Consider the following 12,266-nt stretch of genomic DNA (forward strand, 5'->3'; position numbering starts at 1 on the left):
GGCAGTGAGCCTCCCCTCTCAGTCAGCCACACGATGATGAGGGTAAACAGCCTCATTGACAACAGTTCTTACCCACTCACCTACTCTGGTGTTCACTTTCCAAACAGTATTGAATACATCACATGAGATATTCACACTTTATTATACCATAGGCATTGTGTTAGGTGATTTTGCCCAACTGTAGGGTAATGTTAAGTGTCCTGAGCATGTTTAAGGTAGGCTAGGCTAAGCTATGGTGTTTGGTAGGATAGGTATATACCACTAAATTCATTTTTGACTCACAATATTTCAACTTAACAATGAGTTTTTCAGGACGTAATCCCATCGTTAAGTCAAAGAAGATCTGTTTAGCATTTACACACATCTTTTATTTTGTTAGATAACTTTTGGTAATCAGTTATCAAAATTCCTTCCTGACACTCACAGTCTGCACTTACCAGTTAGCCATTTTGTGTTCTAAAAAATGCCACCTCAAAGTAAGCAGACACTAAATTGCTGATACAGATTCTCCATCACCAGGTTGACCACTGGCTCTCCCAGAAGAACTTATCTGTACCCCTTTGTTTTGAGGTTGTTTTGCTCCCAATAAAAAGAATGTTTATACCACACTTTAACTGTAGAAGCTAATACCTGTATTATCCAAGGAGAAGCCTTGAGAAAATGTTAAAATGAGGCTGGTTTCTATCTGTCATTTAGCATCTCTTTCCATTGCCTATTCTTACATACTCAGAGAATGCAAACAAATTTTAATGTTAGCCTAAGCCAAATATAAATGTGGAGGTAAATCTTACACTACTTAAGACAAAAATGTAGGAAGATGAGGAGGAAGGAGAGGAGTGTGAGAAGAGGAACATGCCTTATCCCAAACTAAAGATAATTATGATTTCTAGTTCACCAACTAGAAATTCTCTGAACATAAATGGTTAAGGATTATTCACTGTTTTGTGTTACATATCACTCAATTCTGTAAACCAGATAAAAGATGCAAAGGCCCATTAGTTAAAAATAAAGTGCTTTTAAAGTGTAAAGTGGATTGTAATTATTATACGGTATTGAAGGTTAACATTTTCATACAATTTTGGTACTTTTCTATCTGCTTACCTCTGACATATCATGCACCAGCAAGAGAGGAAGGCTTATTGTTGTGATGTCATGGGTACAGCAAACCTTGAGTATATTTCGGAGCCCCATAATGGCAGGATCACGAGCAGTGATGTTTCCTGACTTCACATTGTCATCCACACAAAGATGGAAAGCAACATGTATTTCTGAGAGATTAGAATGCCGTGTGATGTAAAATTCTCCTGTGAACAACAAACGCAATCCTAAATTCCAAATGCATAAATCACTCATCAATGGACTTTAGTGAATATAAATGGCAGTCAGTGTGTTGAACTAGTAGTGGTATACTAGGAACGTATGCCAGGCTCAAGAAGCAAATGTGATTATTATGCCTCAATGCTTGGAAAGAAGGTAATGAAAAAGAGACAACAGTCAATTTTGCATTAGGTTTGTAAACTGGTATGAAGTGACTACCAAATAGTAAGTAAATCGAATGAGGACTCATCATCTCTATTTTGTTTCCCTAATGTTTAAAAAAATTTTGTTGTATATTGAGGTACACACAATAAAAAATGCACAAATCTTAGTGTAGACAGTGATGAATTTTGATATGTGTATACACTCATGTATCCACTGCCAGATTTATTTTGATGTAAATGCTCAAAATGTCCTACTTTTCATTCAAACTTAACAAATAAACAAGGCTATTTGATTACCTGTCATTCCCACACCCTAAATCTGCCTTCATCTCAATTTCTGTGTTCAGACTCCTTCCAGTTCATCACCCAGGACAGAAACATAGAAATTGCCCTTAGTTACTTTCTTTCTCTCAATGCTTCTTCCCAGGCTGCAATCCGATTCACCACCAACTATTTTCAGTAATAGCTCCAACATCCCCACTTTGAGCATTCTACTTTTACTGCATCCCCTTATTTCATGCTATTATCATCTCTCATTTAGGTTTTTGTAACAGCCTCTTCATTACTCTCTCTGTTCCCATTCTTGCCCACCTACAAGCCATTCCCACATTTGCAGCCAAAATGATTTGAATATAAATCAGATTATATCACTCCCCTACTTAAAATTGTTCAACAGGCTTATGTTACATTCAGAAAAAAAATCCAAACTCTTTACTACGGTCCTGCAAGGCCTATTATATCTGGACAGTGCCCATCTGTCTGATATCCTCTTGTCTCACCCTCTCTCCTTCTTCTGCTAAGTTCTTCAAACATGCAGAGCCTGTTTCCAATTCAGGGCTACTTCATGGAAGGTTTTCCCCAATATTCTCATCTAGCTGACTTCTTTTCATTAATCATGTCTCACATCAAAGGTCACCTCCTCAGACTGCCCCATCTGACATAAGACTCCCTCACTTAATTCTCATTCTCATTGTTCTGCTTTCTTTTCAGCACTGAAATTCTTATATTTATGAGATTATTATAAAGTGTTTATATTTCATGACTATAGGCATTTTGTCTATCTTGCTTAAAGTTCTCTCTAGCACATAGAATAGTACCTGGTAGAGAGAACCTACTCAGTCAATATTTGCTGAATGAGTGGATGAACAAATGTTTTAGACTGAGTGCAGCAGCATCAGTCTAGTTTATCAGATCTTAAAATCCATGCTTGCTATAATCACTCCATTTTCTATGTAGCCACACTAGCCATCAGCTGGTACATTCTGCAGTTTCTGTCGATATAATTAAATACAATATAAAATATGTAAAGAATATATTTTTACAAATACACCTGCCTCGCTGGAAATTCTGCTCTGTCCTTCTCACTACTCAGCACTAAAGCCTGCCCTCACAAATTCTGCTCTTCCTTGCTTCAAAGTCATTATCTTAGGATTTTACTTATATTTACTTATAAATATACAGTATATTTAAAAGTACTTAATATCCTTTAGCACAATGTTCAATCATTTCTAGTTACCAATGTACATAGGTTGCACCCATGGATGTCACTGACAAGCCCCAGGTGAAGGTCTTTTTAACTTAAAAGAATTAGATAAGCAGAAAAAAAACACTAAAGAAAGGACAGTTACAGATATTAAAATAAACTAGACAAAGAAAAAGTAAAAAGGAAATTGGTGAGGAATAGTAGTTACAACTTCCCTAGAAGGCAATAAAAGACACAGGCTGTTTATCAGAAATCTGGTAGACTAAATGAGACAGTATCTTCTGGGCCCAGTTAAGTGTAGTACATCCCATACCCCTACTGATAATTTAGATGATGGCAGCCCCAGCATTATAAATGGGCAATGGTCCAGCAGGGAGACAGATGACTTAGTGAACAAGTCAGGTGCTCCTAATCCCTAAGCTGGCACTGCTTTGTTTGACCTTAGATGACTTGTTTCCTGGCCTCATTTTACCCATTAGCAATCAAAGTAATGTGATAAAATAGTAAAAGGACTAGACTGGGTGTTAAGAAAATCTGGTCTCTATAATTTATTGGCTGAGTGATCCTGCACAAAAAAATCAACTTTTAGGTCCTCTGTACTTCATTTCATGTACATGTTGGGAAAAATAATGCCACCTTACAAAGTTCTGTGAGAATTAGATGATAGAACCTGTAAATACTTAAATAACGACAAGAAATTTTAAATAAAACTATTTTTCTTTGTAACTAAAGAATTTTTAAAAATTTGTGATTTGGATCTTTTTCATCTCCTGTAAAGTTCCTGGCTGTGTAGGTGCCTGTTAAGTGGAAATTCATATGCTAACTGAATAGTTTAATACTCCTTTTCAAATGCAGACACATGATACTATCTTATTTGGTGTTAGTAATGCAACACTAACCTATAGGATTTTTCTAAAAAGGAGTGAGGAAGGAAATAAATATAGCAATAAAAGGTTCAGCTTAAAAAAAATAATCAGACATTGCTACCTCTAGAATAGATAATAAGATTGGCACATTTTAAGAAAGCCACAAAATATGGATGATTGTATTATGGATCTACGAAGAGAAATGTAATAAATCCTGTCTCAAAGGAGGTATTTTTAGATGGAGAGGAGGACAGCTTCCTGTTCCACAAAGTGGAGGAAACAGCATGTGGTGATGCAATCCTGCCTCTAACATTATCCGCGAAGGTGGGCTCTCCGAAGGTGGCAGGAAGTTCGAAGCTGATGACCACAGGCTAACTGGCTGGGCCTGGCAAGATGAGCACCAGACACGGGCATGCGGGGCGCCTGGATTCATGGAAAGTGACCTACATGTAGTAAATCTGGGGAAGGAAATGTGAGGCAACAACCTAGGTTATTTAAGGAACTGCAAAATTTACCATTTAGTTTAAAAGACTTTACCTTTACCAACAAATAAGACTTCCTTGTTATGCTCTTGTAATACAAACACTACCAAGGAGTATCAGAATGAATTCACTCTGGAAGTGTACCAAAGGCACTGAATTTCCACTTGGTAAACAGTATATCCAAGAGTAAAAAAGGAAATTAAAGAAATGGAAAGCAGAAAGATGTATGGGGAAATGAAAATAAGAGAGATCCTCAATTAGATGATCCATGTTATTTTTACAAGTTCATTTATATCTCTATATACTACTGTTTATATTTCAGACTGAAAAATATTTCTTGGTTCATTTGAGAAACTAAGAAACAACATATAAAGGAGGAAATCTGAAACAGCAAATAGCGATAACAGTTATGCAACTGTTTGAGCAATTTTAATGTATGGATCTTGAAAAAAGTCAGTACTAGTATGAGCATGATTTAAATGGCAGAACGTGTGAAAGTGTATTAGACAGATACAAGGTTGTTTCAAAGTGAGACACTGACACACTTCTTATAATGTGCACTGTAAGAACTTGCTTCAAATTTGTTTTCAATGTATGTGACTCTAAGAAAATTGCAATTTAGAATAATACTTACCAGGTAAAATATTTAAATAGTTTCTATCAGCATTTTTAGTCTTGTCATCACTTCCTCCGTTTTGGTTTCCGAAATCTATTGATAACATAATGCAACATGAAAGAATACAACAACATATGATAACACATTGCTACTACTGCCACTCCTCCCCAACAATCACAACAGCAAAAATGTACTAAGACTCTCTAGGCGCCTTGTGTGCTGATATATGTTTTACATGGATGGTCTCATTTAATTCTTATAAAACCCCTATAACCACAACCTGAGGAGGTAAGTATCATTACTATTTTCATTTTATACATGAGGAAATAGAGGCTTACCTGGGTTAGTGAACCTAACTAAGGATGCACAGTAAGTGGTGGAACGAGGTCTTGAACCCACACACTCAGATCCCGAATCCTATGGCCTTAACCACACAACACTTCCCAATACCCTATTTTTCATCTGGGAGGTCCAGGGCATTAAGTTAACTACATATAAAATAACTTCAGATACTGGTAGTGTGACCATCTTTATTTTTAGAATATGAGTCACTGTTGTTGATATAACTTGTTCAGGACTACAAGCAAATAGTTAGCAGCACAAGGAATCACTTGATATTCAGTCTATTCCTGAAATGTATTACATCTTAATAAGACACTACATACAATTCATTTCAAACAGTTATGTGAGGCCCGGTATCAAATGCAACATTTTTTTTTTCAGATATTCAAATGTTTTTCTTTTTTTCTTTTTAGAAGGATACCTATTTAGAAGGATGAATATTGGTAAAGTAAGATACATCACAATTTTCCATATATTATTATAGTTACATTATTTTTCACACATATGTACATTTTTAATGGAAGATACAACTTAATTTTATAATAATTCTGTCATAAATGCAGAATAATTATTAGCACTCAAAGCAGCTATCTTGAAGAGGCTGCATATTTATTCCAACTACATACAAAACTATTTTGGAATGGTCTTTAGCATCAAAAATCACTTGAAAACAGCCAGAACTTCAAATGAGTTAGCTGAGAATACTAACGGAATATCATGGTTTCAAAAATGTTCTGAATAAAAGTAACTTGATATTTTTACTGAATGACTACTTTGAATAAATGATTCCTAAACATTGTACTTTGTAAACACATATTTTATAGACAGGGAGAGGCAGGCACACAGAGAAGGTTCTGTGTTGCTAGAATCTATATTCAATAATACTCTCTTCCTGACACAGAGCCATGTAACTGATAGGCTTTGAATAAATGTCTGATCATGGCACAGACAACAAAAAACAATAAATAAGGACTCTAATTTTGTTCACATGGAATATGAACAAACAGAATCCCTATTACATAAACAAGAGAGAGCATTTCATAGTCCATTCCTCTTTCCATTTTTTAATGATAATACTTTGTAATACTAAGAAGATGGCTGTTTTTCATTTTCAAAAAATGTATATAAAGTATGCCCCAAAATCTAAGTTGCTTTTGGCTTGCTATCATGGACTGCAGAAATATAATAACAGTATAATAAACACAGGAAGGAAAACAATGAAATGTTTCAGAATAAGCAGGTACTTGTGTATCAGGATGAAACGTGTAGAACAAATGCACGCACAGAAAAGGAAAAGAGGGAGAAACTATTTTCACAAAACTCTCCTCTAACAACATGTGGGCTCCTTTATGAAAGTTGTCTTTTAGAAACCTGCTTGTTTCACTGACTCACTTAAACCACAAAATAGTTGCTTGAACAAGAACAAAATAATAGCATGATGTACACACACTGCCTTAACCGTACGTGGTTTAAAAACTTCCTGTCATTTGCTGCACACTTTCTATCTCTCATAAATATACTTAGAATCCTCCTCCTTTTCCCACACCTGTCATGATCTCAATCTTCATGCATTTAGTCACTACTAAGAATAATATTAAAATGTCTCTGATCATATCATTGCTAGTTTGAGATGGAGAAAGAAGATGGTAGAAGAATTAACAGGATATGCTAGAATTTCCTGAAAGGTCCTTTGTTAGGATATAGTTTCATACTAATTTCCTAACAGTTACCAGGTCTCTATCATGTATAACCTGAATTGCCACAGCAAAGCCACGTTACCTGTGGTGGGAATATAAACTGGTAGAGCCGCTGTGGAGAGCAGTTGTTAATGCTATTAAAATTATAAATGTATGTGCTCTTTAACCCCAGGAATTTCTTCAAGGAATGCAATCTATAGATATGCTTACACATGCACAGTGATATATGTGCAAGGTTACTCATTCAGTATTACCTACAATAACAAAAACGTGGGAACAGATTAAATGCCTATCAATAGGGAACTGACTAATAATGGGATATCTTGCAGTGTTCTATGCAGCAGTAAAAAGGTATGACACTGCTCCTTATGCACTGATATAAAATGATGTCCAAGATAAATTATTCAGTGAAAAAAGTGGGCAGAAATCATTCAGAAAAGTAGGCAGAGAAAGCTGCCATCTTTGTAAAACAGGAAAATAAATAAATACACCCCTACACATGCTCATTTTTGTGTATAAATGGGAGGTATGAGTGAGATAGCACTGGCTGCCTCTGGAGTGAGTGGGAAACTGGATGGTTGGTGGGCAAAGTGAGGAAGGCTGCCCTCTATGCTCCTTTGCACAGTTTGAATTGTGAATCCTGAGATGGTTTCACCTATTTAAAAAATGTTTAAAAAAATAAATGACACAGTTTGTAAAAATCTATTGAATAAATATTGAAATTATAGTGAATGCTAATTAAGTAAAGTTTAGATAGCTATATTCTAACATCAGGAGAAAAGGAGGAATCCAATGACTTACAAGGGAGGGAGGAAAGACAGCAAGCAAAGAGCTAATAATACCTCTTTGTTTACTACAAAATACAAAACACAGGAACCAAAAATACTATAATTGTTTCTTTTAAATACTGAGTATAAAACAAATAAACAAACAAGACATCCAAAGTATCAGAAGCTGACTTAAAGGTTTGACCAGCTACAGTTAAAAGACTTGCCATATTTTATTTCCTAGGAAACATACCAAGTTTTTGTAAGAAATAAGGAATAAAATGCCTAGGATTAAACCTAACCAAGGAGGTGAAAGACCTATCCCCTGAAAACTACAAGACACTCAGAGAAATTAAAGACACCAACAAATGGAAATACATACCATGTTTATGGGTAGGAAGAATTAATATTGTGAAAATGGTCATCCCGCCTAAAGCAATTTACAGATTCAATTCCTTTCAAAATACCAACAACATTCTTCAATGAACTAGAACAAATAGTTCTAAAATTCATATGGCACCACAGAGGACCCTGAATAGCTAAAGCAATCTTGAGATGGAAGAATAAAGCTAGGGGGATTACACTCCCTAACATCAAACTCTACTACAAAGCTACAGTGATCAAAACGATTTGGTACGGGCACAAGAACAGACCCACAGATCAATGGAACAGAATAGAGAGCCCAAATATAAATCTACACATATGTATGGCCAATAAATATATGATAAAGGAGCCATGGATATACAATGGAGAAATGACAGCCACTTCAACAACTGGTATTGGCAAAACTGGACAGCTACATGTAAGAGAATGAAACTGGATTATCGTCTAACTCCATAGACAAAAGTAAACTTGAAATGGATCAAAGACCTGAATATAAGTCATGAAACCATAAAACTCATAGGAAAAACAGGCAAAAATCTCTTGAATATAAACATGAGCAACTTTTTCCTGAATGCATCTCCTTGGGCAAGGGAAACAAAAGTAAAAATGAACAAATGGGACAACATCAAAATAAAAAGCTTCTGTACAGAAAAGGACACCATCAGTAGAACAAAAAGGCATCCTATAGTATGGGAGAATATATTTGTAAATTACATATCGAACAAGGGGTTAACATCCAAAATATATAAGGACTCATATACCTCAACACCCAAAAAGCAAATAACCCGATTAACAAATGGGCAGAGGATATGAACAGACAATTCTCCAAAGAAGAAATTCAAATGGCCACCAGGCATATGAAAAGATGCTCCACATTGCTAATTATCAAGGAAATGCAAATTAAAACCATAATGAGATTATCACCTCACACCAGTTAGGATGGCCAGCATCGAAAAGACTAGGAACAAAAATGCTGGCAAGGATGTGGAGAAAGGGGAACCCTCCTACACTGCTGGTGGGAATGTAAATTAGTTCAATAATTGTGGAAAGCAGTATGGAGGTTCCTCAAAAAACTAAAAATAGAAATACCATTTGACCCAGGAATTTCATTCCTAGGAATTCACCCAAAGAAAACAAGTTCTCAGATTCAAATAGCCATATGCACCCCTATGCATATTGCAGCACTATTTACAATAGCCAAGGTATGGAAGCAACCTAAGTGTCCATTAGTAGATGAATGGATAAAGAAGATGTGGTACATATACACAATGGAATATTATTCAGCCATAAGAGGAAAACAAATCCTACCATCTGAAACAACATGGATGGAGCTAGAGGGTATTATGCTTGGTGAAATAAGCCAGGTGGAGAAAGACAAGTACCAAATGATTTCACTCATTTGTGGAGTAAAACAACAAAGCAAAACTGAAGGAACAAAACAGCAGCAGACTCACAGACTCCAAGAAGGGACTAGTTACCAAAGGGAAGGGGGTGGGATGGGTGGGATCGGTGGGAGGGAGGGAGAAGGGGATTAAGGGGCATTATAATTAGCACATAAAATGTAGGTAGGTCATGGGGAAGGCAGTCTAGCACAGAGAAAACAAGTAGTGACTCCATAGCATCCTATGCTAATGGACAGTGACTGCAATGAGGTGTGGGGGGTACTTGATAATATGGGTGAATGTTGAAACCACAATGTTGCTCATGTGAAACCTTCATAAGACTGTATATCAATGATACCTTAATTTTTAAAAAGTGACTCATACTAATATAGAGAAAGTAAAAACCATAGTCCCTCCAGATACAATAATCTGCAACTCTAATACCCATAAAAAAAGAAATAATAAGGTACTGAGTATGCATTGAAGCCAGATAGGAGCATGTATTGTGATTTTTGTTGTGATATCATATGAAATACAGAAAAATAGGAAAAACATGTTTTACATCTATTTTGGAATGAATATTTCCTTATACTTAGTTCATAACTAAACAAACTTATAATACCACTTTGATTTATGAACTATTTTTTAACCTTTCATTTTTCAATTAAGGAAGCAGAATTACTCTGTAATTTGAGTGAGAGGTTTTTCTTTTACCCATGTCTTCCCTTAAGTCTCTCTCTGCATAAATAGAAATCTTTTGAGGAAAAATGACATGAACTTTTCCATAGCTTTAAAATAATTTTCTAGTCAATTTCCTAAATAGTTATTAGAAAGGATGTTTATGTTGTGCGTAAATACAGAGAAAAAGCAGGACAGTTTTGGACATGGTAGTTTTTAAACAAACAATCCAAACAATTTTTGTGACTGATTTCATGCTGAGTGGATCAAAAATGGAACTTATAAAACATGCATTTTGTGCAACATTTACTCCATGATTTCAATGTGCTTTGTAGTAATAATTATGCCCATTTTAGGGACAGAGAATTGGATCAAATATCACCAACTTTCCAGTGAGTGACTACTTTAACTAAAGAATTGAAATTTAAATGCAGTTTTTGCCAAGGATCTGGGACAATATCATGCAAAAGAAGGAAATTAAGAACAGGATTCAAGCTTCTAAATACCCTGAGTTTTGTTCTTACATTTTTCTTCTACCTTTCCACCAATACAACTTTCTATGTTTAATGATGCTATCAGAATGCTTAGGGACAGAACATACTGAAAGTGACATTTTTTAAAATGTGAGTTTTACTGACCATGTGATTCTTTCAACTTACTCCTGCGTTGGGTTCTTGCATAAAGTACCACCTGCTGGACAACTTCCAGTTGCTCTTCAATTCGTGGAAAGTGGAAGTCAGTGCATTCTTGGCAAACTGTGGCAAAATCTAAGGGACCCAAAACATTTACAAACTTATAAAGGAGAACTATCAAATATTTAGTATTTGCTTACAGACATTAGATCTAGTAGAAATAGAATATAAAATTCATAAGTATGATTTCTTGTACTTTTCCTTTCAATAATCATATTTTATTAAATTAGGGCACAATTTTCTTTTAATAAGAAAATCTCTCAATCATTCAAAAGAGTAGGTATTAATAGACAAGGAAATCTAAAAATAATAAATATATGATACAACATAATATAATTCTAAGCCTTCTTGATATAACAGATACTTTGATCATAATCTGGTCCCATCAAAAAGTATGGAAAAAATACAAGAAGCTTCTTATGTTTATGGTAGGAAATTACTCAAGCTTCTTTTAAAAACAGCTATATGTTTCAATATACTTTATATCGTTAGAATTTTTTTAATAATCACAAAAGTGAGTTATACTAAGAGGGAAGACAGAATTTTACCTGGCACATTTAAAAATAGGTTATTAAAAAAAAAAAAAGGACAAATGGATGAACTAAAATTCACTGAGACATGATCTACTTCTATACTGAAAAATACATTTATATCTTTATTATTATTCTTGTTATACCTTGAAATAAGGATTCTGTAAAAGTATTATTTATAATATAATAGAATTTTTAAATATCCTGAAGCATTCTAACCATGCTATAGTATGAAACAAATCTAAAATAGCTGTGGTTGGGTATGTATGTTGTTTAGTCTACTTGAATCTTGAGTAAGTAAACATTTTTTCCAGTTTTTCCATAATTCCTTTCTTGGTAAGAATAGTACTAAAAGGAGAAATCTAATGAAATAAATATGTATAAACATTCACTTACCTCTTTTAATACCACTATATGAATTGATTCGATTATCAACTAATAAAACCAGGCCACAGAGAGATGTGGAATAAAGTGATAGTGCCGTCTGGAGTCGGTGGAGTTTCACACCACTTCGATGATTTCTTTTGTGCTTACAGAAGTCCAGCATATCTGCTCTCAGCAGTCTCAAATTATGCATGGTCTTCAACTGGGCCCCTGGGGGGTAGGCAACAGTCCCAGAAAGATGCTTAAACAGCTGCAAAGATCCAGGATAAAGGATGCAAATCTTTATGGCAAGAATCCAGATAAATCTGTGCTATAAATAATTAAAAATGGGCCTTACAATTTCCCACTTTAATAACTAATGATTTTTAATCATTCAATTTGCAAAAAATACTATCTATGCTGAAACAGAAAACTTATAGCCAACAAACTATAGGCTTCTTTGAGGCAGGAACATAATCTGTAATTAAAAATAACATGGGTAT

At 34.9% G+C, this 12,266-nt stretch overlaps 1 protein-coding gene across 6 annotated transcripts in view; it reads right to left on the reverse strand.

Annotated features, from left to right (window-relative positions):
- C14H12orf4 (chromosome 14 C12orf4 homolog) overlaps positions 1 to 12,266 on the reverse strand; it is a 46,810-nt gene that overhangs the window by 11,369 nt on the left and 23,175 nt on the right. For 4 of the 6 annotated variants that reach the window (XM_036908513.2, XM_057491246.1, XM_057491248.1 and 1 more), the window contains exons 8-11: positions 11,797 to 11,994; positions 10,817 to 10,945; positions 4,947 to 5,021; positions 1,102 to 1,304 (exon numbers count right to left, since the gene is read on the reverse strand). In XM_036908513.2, coding sequence (XP_036764408.1) covers positions 1,102 to 1,304; positions 4,947 to 5,021; positions 10,817 to 10,945; positions 11,797 to 11,994 — 605 coding nt within the window. Of the gene's footprint in view, positions 1 to 1,101; positions 1,305 to 4,946; positions 5,022 to 10,816; positions 10,946 to 11,796; positions 12,035 to 12,266 lie in introns of all 6 variants that reach the window. The other 2 variants (XM_057491247.1, XM_036908533.2) reach the window with 2 other exon arrangements.

Source organism: Manis pentadactyla, chromosome 14 (assembly GCF_030020395.1).
Source record: "Manis pentadactyla isolate mManPen7 chromosome 14, mManPen7.hap1, whole genome shotgun sequence".
Taxonomy (NCBI): Eukaryota; Metazoa; Chordata; class Mammalia; order Pholidota; family Manidae; genus Manis; species Manis pentadactyla.